The 22,947-nt window shown below is 44.5% G+C and overlaps 1 protein-coding gene across 11 annotated transcripts in view; it reads left to right on the top strand.

Annotated features, from left to right (window-relative positions):
* Positions 1–22,947, top strand: part of TNRC6C (trinucleotide repeat containing adaptor 6C) — a 71,091-nt gene that overhangs the window by 14,357 nt on the left and 33,787 nt on the right. For 4 of the 11 annotated variants that reach the window (XM_042883750.1, XM_042883748.1, XM_042883749.1 and 1 more), the window contains exon 3: positions 7,679–8,002. Coding sequence is in view for 7 of the 11 variants with exons in the window: in XM_042883740.1 (XP_042739674.1) it covers positions 16,048–16,087 (40 nt within the window). In the remaining 4 variants the exon portion in view is untranslated. Of the gene's footprint in view, positions 1–7,678; positions 8,003–15,830; positions 16,088–17,711; positions 17,842–22,947 lie in introns of those variants that run through there. The other 7 variants (XM_042883740.1, XM_042883745.1, XM_042883744.1 and 4 more) reach the window with 3 other exon arrangements.

Genomic DNA, 22,947 nt, shown 5'->3' with positions numbered 1-22,947 from the left:
GATAGCAGTGTAATCCTTACCCTTTGTGGCTGCAATTAAAACCCAACAAGTCTTGTCCTATTCACCATGTGATGAAACAAGTTATTTCTTCTCTGTATTTATTTTTTGCAGTGTGTGCACAGAGTCTGCTGAACTGAGCAGCTGCCCTCATGCAGTGCCATGGCAGTCGGTGTCTCCAGGTTTCAGACTGTTTCTTTGTGCCACTTCCAGACCTTGGAGCTCTCCTTTGAATGGAGGTGGTTGACCACGAGTACTGGCACTGCTTAGTGAGGGCTGTAACGTGCCACAGATGTGGAAGGGTTACTTTGAGCCTTGTAGCTTGGTATTTATGCAGTTACAATGCTTGTTTTCCTACAAGCCTGACCTTTTAACTTCAGTTTAGTCTGTGATCTGCCTAAATGTATTTTTCTGCAGATCTGCTACGGGTCAGATGCCCGCTGTTCTGCATTTAAATCTTCCTGCTTGATAATGTGGCTCTCCTTACCAAATTGCAGCTGCTTTCTTTCACAGCACTTCTCCAGTTTATCACTGATTTCTCGGCAGTTTATCAGAATTCTGATCCTGTCCCACAGCAATCTCATCACCCCCATGTTGTTTCTCCCTAGCTTAGTGCCATTTGCAGATTTAATAAGGATATTCTCTAGTCCATCATGGCGTTGTTAATGGAAATGTTGAGCAGCGTAGGCTCAGATCAAGTCCCGATGGAATCTTGTCTGAAATACGCTTTCGTTTTGACAGCAAACCATTGATTCTCCCAGAGAATATTTCAGCCAATTTTGCATTTAGCTCACATTTCTCCAATTTGCTTATGACAGCATCACATAATAATTCCATGTCAGAAGCCATTACAAAGTTGAGACGTGCAGTTGGGGTTGATGGTGACACACCAGAAGGAAGGGTGAAGCCATCATTTATTTAATTGTTAGAGTTTAGTTTCCAAAAAGATTGCCCCACTCTTCACTGGTACGAAGTTTATCAATATTAACTTCTACAAAAACAGCAGAAATTCATCATTTTGGAGGCATTTTAGGTACAACTGTGGGGAAAAATGCTCTCATCAACGAATTGTGCTGCGTGTACTTTTTGGCTGGTTTCCTAAGGGAACGAGGCTCATGAGGTTGGGTCGTGTTGGTCTTCCCACTTAAAGCTTAAGAAACTTGTGTTGGATTCTGACCACACGATGCACAAACACCATTGAGATGTGCAGCTGGGTGCAGGACAGAGGCTGATGGGTGCCTTTTCTTCCCTGTCCCAGCTGCTGAGCCCTCACAGCACATCCTTAACATGAGCACAGTGGATCTGTGCAGGTCGCCCTGCGTGCCGGAGGTGTGGAACAAGCCACAGTACTGCTAATGCCAATATATCTTTAAGAAAAGACTGTTTAGTTCTTCAGAACTCACAAAATACAACCAAATGGAATATGCTTTCCAGCTTGCTTTAATATTTATATGGTTCTAGCAGATCCAGGAACGAAGATTAAAATAAAACCTTTAATTTATAAGAAGTAATATGGAAGTTCACTCTTGGGAAGGTGATTTGCGACCGGCTTGTCACTGTGGGCCCTATAAGTTATTATGATTCCCTCATAAAATATTGATTTCCCACAGATGGTTGTAAAATCTTTCTGGATGACATATTTTCAAAGGAGGTTTTCCAGCATCTATATTAGGAATTAATTTTTGACTGAATTGAAATCCACTGAATAGATAACAAATACATTTCAGCATTTAATATCTATCAATTTATGGTGGGTAGTTATCTGCTAACTTGACGCAACGATTCTGTGTCTGAATATAGCTTTAGAATAAATTATGCTCCTATCTTGATGGAGCCTGTGAAATGCGCTCAGATGAACAGATCAGGCTGCAAAAAATCAGAGCTGCAGAGCTTTTGAATTCATCCGAAGCAGAGACCTCAGCAAAGCCAAACGCCGTTCCTTAAGGCTGGAGGGCTCCGTCAGCAGTGTGTTCAGAGCTTTGGTTTCTTTGTCTTTTCCAGGATCGTAAGCTCTGTCTGTTCTAGTAAAGCATGCTGTGTGCAAGAGGGACTTGAGTAACTTTACAGTCATTTGTGTTCTGTTGTGCTTAGTATACATGGTAGAGCTGCAGCTGCTTTCTGGAGGCTCAGCACCGCTGCGTCGTGCAATCACCAAGGTTGGAAAAGACCTTTAAGATCCCCAACCTGCTGTGCCACATCTCCATGGTTCTGGAACACCCTGGCAGTGCATCCTTGGGAAGAAATGTTTCCTGATACCCAACCTGGTGTTCCTCTGCCTAAAGCAGGGAGAGGGCTGGGACAGCTGTTCTCTCTATGGAGCTTCCTTGGTAACATGCTATCAGCATGCTGAGCACAACTGAGTTACTGAGGATGAAACCCTAACAGCTGGTAGAGATGTTCTCCATGTTAATTTCCATCCTGACTCTAGAATTTCCTGTTTTAAACAAAAAAGCTGATGAAGGAATAAGAAAGGAGGAATGGAGCACTGCTAAACCCAGAAGGAAGGGGAAAAGGAATGCTGTGAAGTGGGAGGAGGTGTGCAACACTCAGCAGGGAGACAAAATGGGAGGGGGGATGACATTACACCTGGAAGACTTCATTCATTTCTCCTTAGCATGTAATAAGTGTTGTGTTCAGGAACTAGTACTAAACTGAAATGATCTTAAAGTTCTAAGCCTTAATAAGGCGCTACCTTTTTCCTTTTACCCCGGCTGTGAGCTCCGTTGTCAGACTGCAGCTTCTGCTTGTGGCCTTTTTGCAGGTTCTGCTGTTTCTTTTGGCATTGGGCCGTGCTCTGCAGTTTGTCTTTTCTTGTTTCTTTTTTTTCCAGAAGTTTGTGTGCTGGGGGAGGGGAAGAGCACAGCATGAAAGCGCCCACTTTTGTGTAGAAATGTTAAGAAGCATTAGGTTTTCTGCAAGTTTTCTGAAATACCTGTGCTTTTGCCAGTAGATGTCACTGTGGATGAAAAATGCCAGTGCTTAGTAGACAAAGGAGGTAATTTGCTAAATGAAAATTCATCCTTTGAAAGTAGATTGGGGGGCAACATTTTTTTTTTTTTTTTCCTTCTGAAAACAACAACAAAAAAGACCTTTTGAATCAGGTAAAAATGGATTTCTCACCAATCGGACGCCCGTTTCTGCCCAGCACCATTCAGTGCTTTCTGTTTGCCTCCCCCCCAGTTGGGTAAGTTCTGCCTTTCTGTCTGACTTGAGCAGGGCTGCCTGCTCTGCTGCTCGACGCTGTGCTCCGTGCATCTCTGGGTGCTGCTCCAACAAGCAGCACAGCTCACAGCAGCGTCTGTGTGCAGGGAATGGGGCATGGAGGAAGTGGCTTCATTAAGGTTGATTTGGAGGGGGGAGCGAGATGAGGAAAAAAAAATTGCCCACATGATTGGCTGGGAGAATAGCTCTGAATTATGGGATCCATCTGTTTCCTGTAATGAATTCATAAACCCATCAAACAATGACCTGAACGAATTGCTGAAGGAAAAAAAAAAAAATAATACGCTGGCATGATATGTTTAACGCAGTGAGGCATTGGCATTGTATAATCAAAAATTCTTCTCACATGCAGCACTTTGTAATGGAGCTGCTGTGTTTAATAGAAGCTGTAAATAAATCCTGTCACAGTAGCAGCCAAGAATGCATTTCTGGCTTAACCGTTTCTCTTCTGGAATGTCTGCTTCTGGAAGCCCTTAGAAATGCAAGTTTGATGGAGCTGGAGAGTGGGATTCAGAAATGCAGAGAGATGTTAATGAGGGGAATGAAAGGAAAAAGCTGCCGTAAATCAGTATTATGTGGCTTAACCAGTTTCTTTCATTTATGCATGTTCTTTTCTTATGTCATAGAAACGTACTTAAAAGCTATTGTTGTAATTGAAATCTGTTAGACTGATCCTATTCATTATATTAATAAAATCCACCTACAATTGCACATAACAATTTTTTATGCGGTCGGGATTCCCGAGATTGTAATCATCAGAAAGCATGCGGAGTAATTATTGGATTTGTTTGGGTGAAATTGGATTAAGAAGTTTAGATACCATTAAGTACTGATAATTATTACAAGCAAGCCCATTGTTTAGCGTATGTACAGCTCTCCGGCTGCAGAATGAGCAGATAGCCATCACAAACATGGGGGCAGCAAGCGATTCGGAGGCTTTCATTTGGTGCCTTTCACTGTATTTTGGCAAGATTGTTTCTACAGCTCGGTCTTTTGGCTCTTTGACTGCGTGCTTCTAACGGGGCTGGGAAAAAAAAGTCACTTTGCTTTCACTCCTTTCCGCCATCTCCTCAAAATAACGTTTTTAGCCTTCCGACCAACCCAGCCTTGGGTTGAGGGCTGCCTTGCAGTTCCCAGCTTCCCAGCAGCTGCCCGTCACACCAGTGGTTGCAGTGCATTGCTGCCAGGTGAGCAGCAGTGGGGCGGCCCTGCGGGGTGCTGAGATGCCTGCATGCACAGCGCTGTGTGCATGGGGCTGTGTTGGGCACAGGGCAGCCCTCCTCAGCACAGCCTGCAGGAAGGGAGGCGTCTGTGTTTGTAGGGGAGCTCTCAGAGCAGCAAACGCCTCATGGCAATTAATAATTAGTAAATCTGTATGGGTGCTTTGAGCAGTCGGTGTTTCTCAATGCATGTCGAATGGAAATTGCTGCTTAAACATTGCTGGAGAGATGGCTTATAAATACGCACGGAGTTTTTTGGAGGAGTACAGTCATTGCATTGTCTTTGTAACAGATACTCTCCATATATTATATCATGTGAACAGGCTGATCTGAAGCTGGAATATGGAACAGAGCCTTTTCTGCATTGCTGGTGCTTTATTTCCTGCTGCTGGGGTCATCCAGCAGTTCCTTTCCAGCGACCACCATTGTGTGCATGGGGTTCTTGCAGGGCTGCGTTCCATCTCACCAGGCTGACAGAGATTTTGGTGCATGGAGCGAAAGCACTTTGCTGAGCTGCTTAGAAAAACCAGTGCCATTAACAGGCAGGGATGTCGTTCTGTAACGTAGTGCTTGCTTGGTACTTGGATTGTCTTTGTTCTCTCATCTCCATTCAGATATTGAGAGGGAAACATTGTGAGGCTGAAACTGGGTTTCTCTGGCCACACCTCTGTGGTGAAACAACTTCAGTTCACATTAAAGCAAAAATTGGCACGTCTTCTGTGGCTTGGATTGGAGATGTGTTTTATATACGCGCCTATTTGGAGTTATCAGCTGGCATTTATCCCTATCGCACTAAGAATATAATACTTCATAAAAACCAGCCCATCTCCATCTTCCAAACGTGTTTCCAATTCATTAATATTCCTTAAGAAAATCCACGGCCAGGCGAATTCGGGCTCTGCTGTTGGCGTTGTGCCACGTAATGGTTTTAATTCCGCTGACAGAACAGCAGAGCAGGCACTGCTCTCCCACCTTTGCCGTGGGGCTCTTTTCTCCCCAGCATCCTCGGAGCACACATTTGTCTTTCAGGAGGACTGAGCACGTGAGATTTCGGTGTTGGTAAACACTGATGTCTCAGAATTCATAAACAAATAGCCCCCAGCTCTCATTTCTCTGTTTGCGTTCTCCATCTCCCAAATGAAACGGGGATGTTGCTTTGTTCAACGACATAAAAAGCAGTTCTCTATCAGTTATCCCTTTGATTCATCAAAGCAAGGCAAACAAAGCAGGAGCGGGCATTGGGGAAGCAGGGATTTGGGTCCTGAACCACACGCCAGCTTTGGTTCCTGGCACAGTTGTCTGTGCTGGCAGGCAGTGATACTTCATGGAGTTCATAGTGCCCATAGGTACTTCAGAGGATTAATGTTTGCAACCTCGCAGCTCAAAGTGTAAAACCAAAGGGCAGTGGGTGCTGCAGAGGTGATGTGTTACCGTTCCCTTTAAAGGAGCTCTGCTCCATCAGTACTTGTTGCATCTGTGCCCTTCTCCACCTGCTTTAACCCACCCAGAAATTTGTTACAGCAAGGAGTAAAAGGTTCCAGCACTGCAACAGGCAACGTGCCTTGCACAAGTAGAGAATAACCAGAATTTATCCTGGTTTTTAAAACTAAATGCTGTTTTAGTTCCAGTGGTGCTTATTGGACATTGTATGTTGTCCTGGTAGTATAGTACAGGTTAAAACTGTGGAAATGGAGTAGTTAAGACAGTATGTAGCATGTTTAGAGGTTTAAAGCTTAAAAGATTGCAGAAAAGCTTGCGTTAATCTTGTGCTGAAGTACCTACAAACAGCTGCATACATTTATTCCTCTGCAATGTAAACCTGGCTCACAAGTGGCTCGTTTCAGCCTGCCCCCTGCACTGCTCAGCCTGTGGTTGCACCACGAGGACTTGGCACTGCAAGTAACGATGGGAAAGAATTTGTCTTGGAGAAGTAGTGCTGACTGTTAGAAATAACATTCACGTTTTACACTTCTGAATCCATTTTGCAAACATAAGCTGAGCGTTGCTCAGTGTAGATGAGATGGCCTGCCTTTGGTCACTTGTGATACGTGGGGAAGTGATGCTGCAGGCTGCTTGTCCTTGTGCACAGTCACCTGCATTGGTGCATGTGTGCAGCTCGAATAAAGTGCTGAGATGTGGTTGGATTTGTCAGTGTCAGGTTAGAAATGGGAAGTGTTGTTGCAGAGAAGCAGGTGTTGTGCTGCATAGCAGCACGCAGGGGTGATGCTCCTGCTCCTCAGGGTGGTGCAGACCCTGATGGTCTTCTGTGAGACAGGATGAGGGAGGATCCTCCAGAAATAGAGCTGTTGTAGCATGGGAGTTGTGCTGCTTAGTCACTCTTTCTAATTAAAGGAAATAATTATGATCAGATTTTTAATCATAACTTTTGAAAACATGCACCCCGCATCTTTAAGTATGATGACATATTTTGTACTTGCCATTGTAATTTTTGAGTAGAACAGATTGACGCATCAGTATAGTCACAGAGTATGTGCACATCTGTCTGAATCTACATCGAGTAAAGCAGAAGTAAAGAAAATTAATCCTGAAGATCAATCTTGGCTTTTACTACCTAGAATTCCCCCTGCTGTAGTGCACGCTTCTTTTCAATTCATGTTCTAAACTTTGCATTTCCCAGCATGCTGCTGCTTCACCATCACTATCAGCTTTTAAAAAAAGAGCCCTGTGAGCCCGGGTCTCATTCAATAATCAATTTTCCTTACGTGGTTTGAGAGCAGCAGCAGTCTGTTCTATCATCCTCTTGTTTGTTGGGTTCCTATTTCCTCTTTTGGGGTAAATACTGTTAGACATCTTAGAAATCACAGAATGCTTTGGGTTGGAAGGGACCTCAGGGATCATGAATCTCCAACCCCTGCCACATGCAGGGCCACCAACCTCCACATTTAATGCTAGACCAGGCTGCCCAGGGCCCCATCCAGTCTGGCCTCAAACACCTCCACGGACGGGGCATCCACAGCCTCCCTGGGCAGCTGTTCCAGCACCTCACCACTCTCACAGTAAAGAACTTCCCCCTGACATCCAACCTCAATCTTCCCTCTCTGAACTTCAAACCATTTCCCCTTGTCCTGCAGTTATCAACCCTTTCAAAGAGTTGATTCCCCTCCTGTTTGCAGGCTCCCTTTAGGTACTGAAAAGCTGCCATGAGGTCATCCCAAATCTTAGAAAAACTATTTTTCCCCGATGTTAAATGATGATATTATTATTATTTTCTTCCACAGTGCCAGAACCTATTAAGACCAGTTTAAGCCAGCCCCAACCTGCCGGTACCGGTACCAGTACTTCCACCAGCACTATCACCAACAGCAGCAATGGCAAGCGTGCATCTGCTAACGGGCAGCAGCCAGCCGCGTCCCGCTACCTGCCCCGCGAGGTGCCTCCACGCTTCCGCCAGCAAGAACAGAAGCAGCTCTTAAAGAGAGGGCAGCCGCTGCCCACCGGGACTCTGAGCAGCAGCCCGGCGCAAGGCACTGGGCCAGCAGGGGCGAGTCCTCCCCCACAGCCAGGGGCGGGAGGACAGCATCATCCCAGTAAGACCCAAGCAGGTAAGAGCCGAGAGCCGGGACCCGCCATCGCTGTCGGCACGGCCGTGGTGTGAGAGCTGAAGGGTGCGTGATGTGTCTGAAAAGGTCAGGATTTGAAGTGAAGCGTGTGCTGATCCTCTTTTTTCTTTCGCAGTTACGAGTGAATGTTCTCAGCCCTCATACCCAGTTCTGTAGGTTTACTTTGGGTGCTCAGACCTATGGGGTCTTTTTCCAGATTTGTTTTTGGTCCTTGTACTGGCTGTGTTCTCCACAACATGACAATATTTCTGGTGACCAACCCTCACAAGCACTGTTAATTTGGGTTTTTCCAAGCTTTTGAATATCCCGTTGGCAATTTTAATGATCTTTAAAGAGTTTTGCATATGTAAATAAAAATTGGGAACTTTGCTTATGTGTTGTGCTGGGACACTTCGGTGCCTCTATATGCTTATGGTCTCAATATTATTTTCATGTAGGGAGAGTAGCTTTTTGGGAAAGGTAGTTCAGTGTCCCAGGCCTTTTCTGCCACTTGGTTCTCTCCTCTGGCAGATGCCTCAACCTCCTTTTGGCCATTGACAGGAGCACTGTAAGCAAGAAGGCTCTCAGCTGCCTTTCTCATCTCTGCAGCTGCTGACAAGGAAACAAGAGGCGCTCTCTGCTCAATTGTCCCTCTGTGCTGGAGACCAGGTAGCTGCCAGATGGAGAGGAGCTCTGTCAGAAGGTGGTACGGATCACCTTTGTCATCACTGCTGTGTGTGCCGTGTTAGGCAAAGCAGGAGCACTCTGAGCTGCAGTTGTCCATGGCTTAGAAAAACTTATCTGGACTAAGCCACAAGGAGGTTTTTTTTTGTGTGGTTTTTTGTGTGTTTTTAGAATTGAATATTAGTAATTTCTGCATGATCTCGAGAGCTGCTCATTATCACTCACTAATGGTGTCAGACATCACAAAATTTTGATCTGAGCTGTCTGCAGTTTTCCCCTCTGGGCATTAGGGAATGTTTCACAAGTTTTGCTGCCTGTGATGCTGAACTCCAGCAGTGAAAATGATTCAGTATTGTCCTTAGAAGTTTTGGTCAGATAAAGAAATAATCTCTTTCAGAAATGCAGCTTTATGGATGCACTTGAAAATATGATTCCACTACTCCCTGGAAGCACAAACCAAAAACAAAACGACTGTGTATTTACATAAAGTGGTTGCAATTATTTAATTTTTAGAGTGAGGAAGAGGTTCTGTTCCTGAATGCTGGACTATTTGGCTTTAGTGACACAAAAGGTGGTCGGTTCCTACAACTTCCAGCAGCGTTCTCATCCTCTGTACAAGTCACATTCAGCAGGGAAGGTGGCAGGCGTACATGGCTTCTGTTCGAAATGGAGATGTTTCCTAACTGCCACACTCATCTTCTGTGTTAGTTTGATATGTACCTGTTTGTTGTGTTTTTTGGAGATGTAACTGTTGATACGGTGGAGACAGGGTGAGGAACCCGAGTGGCTCAGGCTGGCTGAGGATCAGTGCTGGCTCTGGTACCGCTCCGAGCATCAGCAGAGATGTATCCCAAATTTCTTTCTTTGATCTTGAAGGAACACACCACGTCTGACGGAACAAAGTCCGCTCTAAATCACAACGTAATCCATGAAAGAACTTGCCTGGTAGGAGGGCAGTGCTTGCTCTCTGCCTTTGATCTTGCCAGATGCATTTGCACTGTGAGGTTTTAGACTTCTTTTCCTGACTCCTATTTCAACTTGCTGTATAAAATGAACACTTAATTCTGCTGTTTCTCAGCCTGGCAACTGTCAGCAGATGTTTATATTGTTGAATTAGTTTGTTTTCTTGTGTTTCTGCTACTTCTGTGTCAACTTTTGGGTCAGTTCAGAATGCAGTAACAAGTAGTACAAGGGGAGGAATGCAGTAGCATTTCTGCATCCTGTTATATTTCATATTGCACTAAATGTGTTCATTGACTTCAAATTCTTCGTAGAAGTATGACTGGGAAACACTGATCTGTTGTCAGCAGGCTGTGATGAGCGCACAGGGCAGAACTGTCAGGTTGTTTTCTATGTTAAGTCAAACCAAAAGCTTTACAGGGCACCTGAAAAGTTCTGCAGCAGTTCCTGGAGCATGGAAGGAATTCTCACAAAAGCTACGTGCTTGGCTCACTTTTGTTTTGTTGGGTCTTTTTCCCTCTGCTGACAGCAAGGTTTCATGTTGCGAGACATAAGTGGCTCCATCTTCCTCTGAGAAAACACTTGCTGAATTCAGAGCTCGTTTATGTCTCTTTCCAGCAGGTGGAGCATCAGTTCATCCACTGGGAGCAGTTACAGGAGGGAAAAATGCAGCTCAGTTATAGCACCAGCAGCTGTGAACCTGGCTTCTTTGCGAGGCTGGGACAGAAGTAGTGTCTCATTCCCAAGAGACCTTTGTAGCCACAAAATTCTTTGCATCTTCACTGTCTTATTCAAACCTGGTCTGTCTAAATGGCTGCTTCTCCATGCTGAGATGAACATAAAGACAAAAGAAGTGAGGAGTATTCAGGGAAGGCCTAAACCTTTTCATTTCAGCTGTTAGGATTGGAAATATTTTAGGATTTGATATTCTGAAAAACTCCAGCTGTTAACTACGAGTTTTGCATGAAATTCAATTAAAACTGGCTCACATTTTTGTGAATATGAAAGTGAAGATTTTTTAAAGTGGGCATTCTTGAGTGCATTTGTCAGCTGGAAGCTTTCCTGCATGTTTTGTTGTCGCTGAGGACTGTGTTCCTTTGTCTGTCTCTGGCTCCTGGGATGTTTCATTTACTGAAGGCTTTGGAAGTAAAAGTTTCCAGAGGAAGGGAAGGAACAACATAATGAAAGGTGCAGGTGAGCACAGACGTCTGATGCACTGGGAATGGGGATTTGGTCTACCTGAGTATCACCTGCGTTGTAGCAGGGAGGGCGCTTCACAAGCGTTGCTGCTTCTCTGAGAGGCAGTCAGTGGAACATCCATTGCTGAGGGCCCTCAGAGCCTGAATTCCTGAGCAGAGCTTGTTAGACACGCGCTGGATTCAGTCCAAGCAAGTCTCCGTATGTGGCTTTTTTATGCTTACATTGAGCAGTAGTGGATTTCTTTTGATGGATGACCTGGTATTAATCAGAGAGCCAGGACTGCTGTAAGCTAGCATCTTGTATCCAAAAGATGCTGAATATAAATTCATGCCTGTAGTTTTTATTTTTACAGCGTCGTATTCCTTCAGAGTTAACTTGAAATTATGCAACCACGTTCTTTCCAGGACCTATTTATAGCTATGGAGATACAGGGAAAGCTGTTAGAGAGGCACTGCCAGCCTCTTCACTGTGAAAATTGCCCTATTTTATCTCTTTATTCTCTTATCATCAGTCTCTGTTATCTGCTGCCTTGGCCTATCCAAGACACTTATCAGAACTCTAACTGCAACGTCGTGAATTAAAAAGGATGTTCTGCCAATGTAAGGGAAGTGGAAATTAATGACCACTAATATATTCTTTGTCAGATTTATCATTTGGAAATATCAGTAAAGTGGATGAGAGTGCTGATTTTTTGTTTCCCTTTTAAGGTAATCTGTGAAACATTAACTAAGCAAACTGCTAGGAGAAGATACTGAAACATTTCAAATGGCATAAAATATTTGAGATATCTTATCCTTTGAAACAGTCTTTAATTCATTGTTAACTATTATGAAACTGTGTTTGGTAAGAGCACTTTCTGTAGCGTAGTAATTCTTCCAGAACTTTTATCTGAAGCAACAAAGCCTGTTCTCCTCATACTGCTTCTGTAATCCTTTCCAAGATTACAGCAGGGAAAGCTATTGGTGTAATTTACGGGCAGTATTCTAATATCCGCTCTATTTCTACTTAAAGGTGCTGCTGCTTTTTATCTCTTCCCTCCCCACTCGGTCAGCTAGCTCTGTATGTGGTGAGCAGCTATCTGCCTTGTTAAGGTACGAGCCATCACTGGGATGGCCCTTTTGCCACGTTACCTAATGAAGTTAAGGTAATTTCTGGAAGCTGTCATGGGAGAATGAAAACAACAAGTGATGCACCCTCCTTTGTTTCTTTGCAAGTGATGAAGTTTGTAAAGGAATCTCCAGGCAACCCCTGTGCGTTTGATGGTGGTAAGAGCAAAGATCAAAAGAAGTAATCAGGTTCTCTTGAAGATGCCTTTCACTTTTCTGCAGTTCAGCAGCATCAGACCAACATCCATCTCTTCCAGAGAAAAATGCTGTGTCCTGCAGGAGTTGGGAGCTGCAGTGAAACTTCTGCGCTGCTTTTGTGCTGGCAAGCAGAGGATTTGTGGAACTGATCCATAACATATGTTTGCAGAGTCTTAAAAGAAATGAAAGCAAGTAATTCATAGAGCAGTCAAAATGAGATGCAACCCACAAGAAGCATTGTGAAAGCTGAAGAGTTGTGCTCTGTTGTTTTCTGGGAGGTGAGAATTTGAGAGCTGTTAATGTATTTTCCTAGCAGGATCTGATGCTGGATTCTACATTAAAGTTTTTTCTTCTTTTCTTTTTTCTCCTCTGAAGTGAGAAGACTTATTTCCTGTTCTAACATTTCTTTAGCTGCAGTTTGTGTATTCCTTCCTGTAGCACGGTGTGTGCATGTCCAGTAAGTACTGTGGGCAGCTGGGAGCTGCCAGATGCCGTCACATGGCAGGGTAATTCTTCTTGTTGGCATGTTGGTGTTAGCTTTGCCTTTATGTAACTTTGAGGAAGCAGGAGAAAAGAACCAACCATTGCTGTGCAGATCCATGTCTGATGGATCCAGTTCCATCCTGCCCTGATGTGACATCCTGTGCTTTAACTGTGGGTTGCTCCAGAATTCCTTCTAACAGCGATCATGTAAGGCAGTCACATGAAATTTGGAGAGGTGTTTTAGGGAAAGGTACCATCCTGCCTAAAAGCAGTCTGTGTATTTGGGAAACACAGACAAGCTTTGGTATACAGCTGTATCATCAGATCAGGCAAAGCAATAGGGACCTTCTAACTAAGCATGAGTTTGAGCTCAGTTCAGCTTTTTGTACTTGGTGCTCACTGCAGGTAAGGTGTGTGTGCAGTAGTTTTGGAGCATGTGAATAAAGGATCGTTTCAAGTTTGAAATTAGATTCAGCTTGGTTTCCGGGAGGCTTGGCAAAGAGTTTGGTTTTTAATGAAAAGTGCACATGTGAAAACTGCCTCTATGGAAATGATTAGCTGAACTTTATGGACCCGTATTCTGTGATTTTGTTAGCAGAATATCTCTGTTGGCAAAACTGTCTTTGCTTCTCGTTGGCAAGTTACTGGAATAAAAATAAACGTTTTTCAAAAATTGGTTTTCTTTTTCTGGATCCTTTGTAAAGGATCAGATAAAGGCCTGCAGGAGAGCTGGGGAGGGAGTCTTGGCTGCGGTGTGTGGTGACAGAACAGGGGGTGATGGGTTTAAACAGAAAGGGGAGGTGTAGGTGAGACGTGAGGAAGAAGTTTGCTCAGAGGATGTCAGCTCCAGATTTGGCTGTTTCTTCTTTCTTCATCCTTACTTCTGTGAAAGACAACTGTGTATAACAAATACGTGATGCTTATTTACAAATACTTCTGGTTTTGCATCACTCAACGAGGTGTTGGTTGTAATTTGCTGAACAGTTCCCTGTACAACTCATTCACAAGTTAATCACACTGCAGTTATGTAAAAGCTTTTCTATTAGAATGGTGAAATTTTATGTTCTGATGTTAGTTGAGAAAACAGAAACCACCATTTTTTTTTAATTAATCCTTTTGCTGTTAATGTCACTTAGTTAGCATTGTAAAAGGATGCACAGGTACCTGAGCAGGCTGCAGGAATGGTGGCTGTGCTTCCTTCTTGTTTTGCTCCTCAAGGCGTTGTTCAGCATTCAGCAGTGCTTCACTCCATGTTGTCCAAGCTCACTTGTGTCAGGTGTATGTTTAGGCCAAAGGAAGCTTAAAAACATGGTGCAAAGAGGAAAACACGCAGTTGACATGGAGGTGGGATCCAGCCAGTAGGTGCTGTCTGGGATTTAGACCCAAGTGGTTAATATCTTCTGAAATACAGTGATGGGAAGGTCTGTGGGGAGTGAGTCACAGCTAGCAAAGGTTTTTGTCTCCCATGTAAATTTTCCTAAAATCCATACGATGCCTTCAGTGCCAATGGAAAAGCAGCAGGCTTAGTGTAGCATAAATATGGGCGTTGTGAATGAAAAATGATGGCTAAAACTCATCAGCAAACTAATCTTTGGAATGAATTTTTCTGTGTTGTGTATGTTCTCTGACACCGGGCAGCAGAGCATGAAAAATAAATCTGCTGTTTCAAATCTATTTGACAGTGATTGGAATTTTTCACCGGGAGAAGGAGAAATAGAAATCTGTAAAAGGGATGAATAACTGAAACACCTTCATGTTTTGCTGCCCTCCCTTTCAAAGAACACGGCTGTGCAAAAACATCATGAATCAAAAGGCCAACGCATTTGCTTTGGAATCAGTAGGTCTGTACCCTATCTGTAGTTTTCCTGTAGAAGGCTGTGATTTAGTGGTAGTCAGATAAATAAACTGTCCAAGTGTCTGTTGGGAAAGAACATCGAGAGACAAAGAGTTTGGCAGGTTTCTGTAATGTGCAGATGGCAGTTTCTTGACAAAGCATGTCGAGAGACCGAGCTGCAGGATAAGCAAAGGGCAGAAAGCAACTACTGAGGTCAGACTGAGCAGGGAATGGGAATGTGGTCCTGGGGAAGGAGCAGTGAGAAAGTAACGTCGTGTGGAAAGTGATGGAGAGGTGAATTCATGCAGCTCAGGAGAAAATACTGCAAGAAACAAACTTAGCAAAGCAGTTTGTGGGTATTGGGGGAAAAAATGGACAAAAAGACAGCATTTTCTTAAACAATACAAGGAAGGCTAAGGGAACTGGTGTGATGTTCAGTAGGGAGACCTGTTAATAGATGGCATCAAGAATACTTTGTGTCTTCTCCCTCATCTGTAAGGTGATATGTGGCTTAAAACTAAGGCTGTAGTGAGTTAGAATGCTTACATAAGTGCTTCAGATTGTATGGAACAGATGGAATCGATCGCTGAGAATACAGTGAGGATGTGTTGGAGCAGTGTTGTCTCACTGGCTCTTTGAGTGTTTGAGGGCTACAGAACAGAAAAATGAAAAACAATTTTTAAAAGCACAAAAGGAGCAATTATAGATATGTCGGTGCAGTCCTCTAGGACAGAACTAGAAAAAATAACCAAAGCAGCTATTTCAATACATGTAGAACATCACAGAGTAGCAAGAGCAGAGCCAGCATGGGTTTATGGAGAGCAAATCATGTCAGAGGAGAGCAGTTCGCTGTCAGAGCCGAGCAACAGGCATTGCAAAACAGGAGGGAATAATGTCATAAAGTCTGTGTCTGGCTTTTGACAGTGCCTCAGAAGGCTTTGGCATGATGGATGTGTGCTGTTGTAAATAAGTGAGAAGTATAAGATTAAATTACTGTAAGATTGGTGATAGCTGCTCAGAAGGGTGCAGGCACAGAGTAGCTATCAGCCCTAAACTGACAAAATTAAGTTTTGAGATAGAAAATGTGTCCTCTCTGGTATTTGCATCAGTCATTTGGCTGTGAACAACAGCCTTCATTAAGTTTTTGAATGATGCCAAACCGGAGAAGAATGTGAGACAACCGGAAGACAAAACAGCGGTGACAAAATTGTGCAATCAAATAAGAAGCAAAGAAAAGGGGAAGGTTCTTTATTTTCACAGGAACAGCTGGGTACAGAAATACGGTTACGTGAGAAATGTGCCGCAGAAATAGATCTGGAGTTGGTCACAGGAGGTGAACCTGACGAAGAGTATCACAGACTGAAGGGAAGACGCAGCGTGCTGAGGTCTGGCTCCAGGAGGCACGTGTGCTCAGCCTTGAGGAGTGGGACATCGAGTCCAGGCTGGGATGCTGTGCAGTCGGAGGTGAACCCACTGGAGAAAGAGTAGAGGAATGCACTAGGAGTGAGAAGAGCTCAGGAACAAGATTAAAAGCAGTGAGGCAACTGGGACGGCTAAGCCTAGAGAAAGCAGTGGAGTTAAGAATGCAGGAATTCCTAACTGACCGCTGCAAGGACAAAAATGGTATGTTCTGTATGGCTGTGGTGCATCAGAAGAGAAATAACGGGCTTAGATTTCAGCAAGGAAGATTAGGGGTACACATTGGGAAAAACCTGCCAGTGCAAAAGCTGTCTCAAAAAGTGAGATGGAATAGCTGGCGTTCTGCAGTCTGTTGTTCATGGGCTTCACTGGTAGGTTGAAGAGACATCATTTGGTGTCTGTGGGAATCGTTGCTTAGCTCAGTTGGGAGGTCATAACCTCTCACATCTTCAGTTTTTGCCTTTGGGTGCCCATAGTGACTCCTGGCGCTACAGGATGTGTTGGGAGTTGGGACACGGGGGTGTCCTTGGGTTCTGCATGGCCTTACTGCTCCCTGCCCCATGAGTTGGTACCATTGATAAGCACTGCCTCCATCACTTGAAGGAGATTGTAGGAAAAGGTTCGCTATATTTTTGAGGAAAATTACAAGGCCTACAAAAACGTGCCTTACATTCTCCTCAGGTTTAATATATTTTAACTAAGGAAAATTTCTAGCAGGTGTAGCTGCTGCTGTTAAGAGAATATAACCATTCACCACAGAATTTTGACCTTTAAGGTGGTTGCGAGATTGACTCTTAGGCTCCTCTTCCCATTCCATTTGAGAGCGTTTTCTGGGTGAAGCAGAGATTTCATTGGTGTTCATCAGCTGTTTTTAAAATGAAGTCGAACCCATCCAGCATTCAGACAGCGCTGCACAGAAGCAGGGAGCAAATGTCTTCATGGGGAGCCTGGCTATTTTCAGGAGTGCTTCAGCGGAGCAGCTCTGCAGCCAGGAATAGCAGCAGCGATTGTGCTGTGGTGGTGAAGTGGCAGCAATTCAGAGCACAGAGCCAAACCCTTAAAGAGCCATCGGTTGTGTGCGACCCAGCGCGAACCGAGAGCCTTCTGACAAACACCTGACAGGAATGGAAGCGGCAGATTTACAGTGTGCTGTGCAATTAGTATGGATTTGGGACAGAGCGGAGGAAGAGAAGGGAAACGGGGAGGGGGAATAATGGTGAAATGCGCTGGAATGCTGTGTGTAAATGAGCCGTGTGGATTTTTGTGCAGAAGATCTCCACGCTGCTCTTATATAACGTGTGATGTTATGTTGGCTGCGCCCTCCCCTTTATGTGCTGCGTTCATATGGGCAAAGACAAGCAGGGCGGCTGCTGCCGTTCCCCTCCCGCAGCCGAGCTGCATTGTCTGGGCAGCGTACAAACAGCCGGGGCTGTGATTAATATGCCCTGCTGTTTGCTGCCTGCATCGCTGCGAGATAGAGGCAGGGAAGTAATTAAGAGCCTGGCGGCGGGCCAATACACATATGGGACTTGTTCAGAGCGGGAGGAGGAATGGAGGAGGAGGAGGAGGAGGAAGGCGGGAGGCAGCGCTGGCACCGCACGCCCGCGCTTTTGGCTGACTTTCAAAAAACCAGAAGAAAAGCGGCCGGAGCGCTAATTGTAGCCGGGTCCTGAAGTGAAAATGTTTTGTGACAGTTGCAAGAATTTAAAGAGGAAGGAAGATCGGTTTAGTGTCAGCTGCAATTAGATAATCAAAGCTCAGAAGCACCGTTCGGCTGGGGCCGGGCCCAACCTGCAGGCAGGCCCAGCGCAGCGCGGCACGGCGCGACTCCTGGCAGCGCTACAGGATGAGGCTCAGGCTGCACACAGCCGACATATTGCAGCGCAGGACGTAGATCAGGAGCAGCTCTGCACGCAATGTAGCGACTCCTAGGATGGTTGGGCGGCTCCTTGCTTCAGGTATTTCGTTACCCGTCAGCCCTTCTTAGAGCCAAAAGGGGGAGAGGAAAGCAAAACAACAACAACAAAAAAACGGAACCCTAACCCTGAGAAAACAACATCTGCTGCTGTTAAATCAATTTATTACATAACGTTTCAGGGAGAGAGCAGCAGCAGCGCGGCGTGCTCAGCTCTTGGCTGCGTTTCAGGTTTGATAAAATGGCGTCTCCGCAGCGAGCCGTGCGCCGGGCAGAGCTCCGAGCTGAGCTGTGTGCTGTGCCATCCTGCGCACAGCGCTGCGTGTTTCGTGCTTGTTGTCGTGAATGTGTTTGAAAGGGTCTGGCATCAGAGGAAATGAGCGACGTGTTTGTGTCGTAGTGCAGAGAATTGGAACGTGCTATCGGGCTTTCCCACTTGTGTGCTTAGCTGGGCTTCGTTTTAAAGTAAAGCTGTTGTGTTTGGTGCTTCCATCTTTTGTCTGCCTCAACACATGATGTATGGGTCTCAGGAGTTCAGCTTGTTGGCATTTAGGGGACAGCAAGGCGCATCAGGTAGAGGACAGCTTCCAGATCTGCCCTCAGCCCCGGGCAGGGAATGGCAGGGCTGGATGTGGCAGGTAACCGAGAGCCTGTGAACCCAGGGCTATTGTGCTGACTAACGTGCATTGAGAAATACAGCCAGGAGTAAGAAGAGGGGAATCTGTTTTGTTTGTTCTGCTTTAAATCAAATCTGTACTTATTAATAAGATTCTCATTAAAAATTTATCCGAGGCGGTGCCGTTTTGCACCTCCCTCTTACTTTGGTTCGTAAATCAGCTGAATGTTAAATTATAGCTGAAGGTGTGTAATTGTGCTGCGTGTTGTTCAAAGTAATTACTGCGATGGAAGTTATAAAGGTAGAGCTAAAAACAGCAACAAAACAGCAGCGAGGAATATGATTGCAAACAGTGTTTTCAGATAAAAGTGTTTGCCTTCCTGCAAGCCGTGCACTTTGCTTTTACAGAAATGCATGCAACAGCTCCTCACCTTTTGCTCTGCTTGTACTTTACATTTGCAGACTATGTAAGCAGTTACCTGATTTTGGAGTTATTTGTTTATGTTAACATAAGGAGAAACATTTTCTGAACTGCAGCGTGTGAACCCAGCCAGCTGCAGTGCTTAATAGCAGGGATCTCTTCCTGCCCCGTTACATTGCAAAAACAAAACTCAGTCACCTGCTGCTTACTGGTGGCCCTGGTCAAAGCTGTGCGATTTTCTGGTAGCCAGCATGCCAGGAGTTTGACTCAATTTGTTGTGAGTTTTGGTTGTGTTTTGCGTATTTTGTTGTTGTTTCAGTTTTTAATTAACAAGAAGTGCTGTTAATCTCAGCGTTATGTTAGTTTTCTTTCCTGATTACTGGAGGTTTTGTTAGCCAAGAGAACTGTATTCACAAAGGACGTGTAGTGAAGATTTCCAGGCACAAAGTATTGGTGGTAACAGCGGTTGGACCTGGCGGTGCAGCAGCAGTGCTGACATGAGGTGTGTGCTTCTCATCTCCTACTGCTCTGCTCGCAATGGCAGCTCCCAGGAAGGATGGTGATGCTCCTGGCAGGCTGGGTGCTTTACTTCAGAGCTTTGCAGGAGTAAAGAGGAACTGCTTTTTAAGTACTGGCATTTTATTGGTTTTCCCATTCCAGCCTTAACAGCTTATAAAATAAAGCCATGGCAGTTTTTGTGGAGACGTGGTTTCCTAGAGAGTCAGAGGAGATTTTTGTGTTCAAAAGAAACCCCGAACAAACAACAAAAAAATTACCCCAAGATTTAATCGTATAAAAATATTTTCCTTTCATTTTTTCTCCTGTTGGTGTAAAATCCTTGTGGGCTAAGTGTAACTTTGCTGCTCTCGGGTTATTTGCTTTGTAGGATTGAACTGCTTTTAGGTTAGAGAAAATGGAAAAATGTCCTTTGGATGTCTGCTTCTGGAAGCCTTGTATAAGAACACTTTTTTGGGAGCTTGTTCTGTGCTGGAAGTGCGTTATCTTTGTTTAGCAGCAAAGTAACAGCTCTCGCAACTTGCTGTTTATTTTGTGGGTTTTTAATCTGGCCCTTTTTTAGTGTTTTTATAGCAGCGCTCGGTGTTAAAAGCAATTGCTGCAGTACCTTTTGGGAGGCTGTGAAGCTGCTGTCTCTGGAAAATGTTGCCTGTCTGGGGCTGGAAGAAAGCTGTAACTTCCCAGCAGCTCCTGCGGCTCGTTTGTTAAGGCAGGTCATCAGGTCCCTGCTAGCTGCCCTCGTGTTGTAACAGATGTGAAAGCAGAGGTTCAGACCCCAGAAGCTGAAGGGAAGCAGGCAGAGCTTGTTGCTCATAGCTTTTGGGAGCAGCTTCTGTCTGGAATCTGCAAGGAACCATCCCTGAGTGCATTTTTCTTTTGTTGTTTTGTTGTTGTTGTTTTTAATTTGATAACCTTGCTGCAGCACACGTCACACTGGGAAGGGCTGGATTTAGATTTGACCACTTTGTTTTTTGAGCATGTTCCTTGTGAGAGCTGCCAGCCTGAATCCCTGCCGAATCCAGAGCAGGGAGCGAGCAGCACAGGGTAGCATTAGAGCTGCTGTTAGTGGGAGCACTGTATGCTGTGCACTGGAATTAGCACAATCCTTATCGAAGGAACCTCTTTCAGATTAGTCAGTGGTTGCTGTTGTTGAGGCCATAATCTGAATCATGGCAACCACGCTTTTGGGAAGGAGCAAATACTGATTTGCCCTCTGAAAATGGAATGTTTCTGAGCTGCATGCGTGCTGCTTTCTGGAGCCAGACGTGTGCTGCTGCCCCAGCAGTGTGCTCAGCCCAGCTGCAGTACCTGACCGTTCTGGAATGGTCAGCTCTTACTCTGTGTAATTCTCCCCCTTCCTGCTTTGGTTTGTCTGTTTCTCTGGCTGCTCTTCCACATCCCACTACTCATGCAATGAACCATTTTGCTCCCTGCTGAGGAATCTTTGGAAGCTGTTTTCTTGTTCTTCCTGCCATCCGTGTGCACGGTGAGCCCTGTGCAGGTGCTGTGCCCTTTCCCTCAGCCTGCCCTGCGCAGCGCCGCTCTGCTCCTGCACTCGCAGGTGGAGCTTCAGGTTCAGCTTTTGTGAGACCTTTTTATTGAAACTGTATTTCTAGCCGCTTTTAAATCTTCTTGACATGCCAGAAACACACTGCTGAAGCTCACCACCCACTGTGCTGAAAAAAAATCACACACAACTCCTCTTATCTGATTCCTTGGTTACCTCAACTTCTTATCTGCTGGCCTTGGCTGCTGCAGCTTTTTTCCTTTGTTTGTTTCTGCTCTGCTCCGAATGCTGCTTGGCTCATATTTTTGACCCCGTCAACCCAGTTTGGGTCATTTTGCAAGCTTCCTTTCTCTTTCCCTGCCTTATCTGGGATTCTGGGCTCTGTTTAACACCTTCGTAGATTATCAGGTAAATTTTCTGCCTTCTTCCTCAGCTCTGTAAGCGGTCAGTTTTGTGCAGGTGTAACGTGAATGCTTTCCTTCTTGCTGGCCATTGCATGTGGGGGCAATAATCCGCATTGTCTAACCAGCTGCTTCATATTCTCTTGTCAGTTTGTCCTGTAAATGCCCATTGTTTGGGTCTTTCTGTGAACACCAGGCATGTCCTGGCATTGTGAGCAGACAGGCAGTGAGCTAAGGCTGTGTTCCCATCCTTGCTTTAAAGTGTCTCCAGTTGGTTTTGAGATGAGATGCATTCTGTCCTGGGTTAGTGTGTTCGTTCTGTATGCCGATAACCTGCGTGAGGCAGCTTAATAATCACAGCTCTCGCTTGCAAAGCCACAGGTGAAACGTGTGAATAATGAGACTTTGTTCAGGAGAGCTTTTTCTATTCTTGGAATAATTTTTTCACAGTGTTGGAGGAGTACCTTTAATTGGAAGCAGTTGGAGGAGCTAATCACACCAAAATATTTGTGATTCAAATCAATGCATATTAGTCATCCACTGTTAAACAGCTTACTTGGGAGGTTTGTTGTATACATCTTACCCTCAGAACAGTCTTGCACTTCTTACTCAAATCTGATGTAGATTAATTGGTTGTAAAAATCAAAGTTGTGTTAGTACAGATTTACAACAAGTAAAAATAATTGGCATCCAAAATGTGTAACGTATAGCTGCTTTCTTTAGATCAGCAGTTGGAAGAAGTGTTGTGCAGGTGGCCTCCACCATGTATCCCCAGGATGGGACTGAATTACTTGCCATGAGGTTCCCATTAAAAGAAACTAAAAGGAGAAATCTCTGCCAATGATAGAGAGCAATTGGGATGGAAAGTAAAAGCAAAAACTGGACTAAGCTGGAGTCCTTAGTGTGAAAATGGTTGTGTCTTTCAGTATCATTTCACACCCTAGCAAGCAATTGGAGGTTCAAGAGCTTCTTAGAAATTGTTTGGTTTGCATCTTTGTTTGAGGGTAGGTATGTGGTGTGCATTACATGAGGTATGTGCTCTGAAGACTGCCTTCTGAATATCTGTGCAATACAGCATTAGTTTCATTGGGTGGGGGGTGGACTTTGGACGTACTTCGGATGATATGTGCAGCTAAAAAGCACATCTAAATCCCTTGTAAATCCTTTAAGAGCTGATTTTCTTGACCAAACTGTCACTGTGAAACGCCTGTGTGTTCTCTGCTATAATGTAAAAGTTACAGTAGCAGTGTTTGAATGCATAATTGATGGTGTGTAGTGAAGATGGCTGTCAGTGTTTGTTCCTTTATTTACAGGAAGGGCTGAGAATGTAAATGAAGTGTGAATGGAGTGTGTGGATGCTGTTGTGGCTGCAATGTGTGTAATGGCAGGAGGACGTTTTACATTTTTCTACTGGGTGCTCTGAGAACTGAGTCAAAAAATAAATTTCACAGATCATCTTCTGCGTTTTTCACAAATTTGCTTCTTAGATTTTTTCATGGAGGTCATTGTGTTTGCTATTTCTATTTATGGTGTGTATTATTATTTTAATTATAAACCACTGCATGTAAAATGTTTTTGTGTTTTTCTTCTAGAATGGAATTATTCCATTTTAATTGAGAATTTTGCCAGCTTAAAAAAACAAAACCAAAACCAAAACAAACAGCAACAACACAAAAAGTCGAAACATG

Source organism: Lagopus leucura, unplaced genomic scaffold, assembly GCF_019238085.1.
Source record: "Lagopus leucura isolate 7727_CA_CO unplaced genomic scaffold, USGS_WTPT01 Super-Scaffold_100040, whole genome shotgun sequence".
Lineage (NCBI taxonomy): Eukaryota > Metazoa > Chordata > Aves > Galliformes > Phasianidae > Lagopus > Lagopus leucura.
Note: the sequence above shows the minus strand (reverse complement) of the source record. Positions and strands in the feature narration are given on the sequence as shown.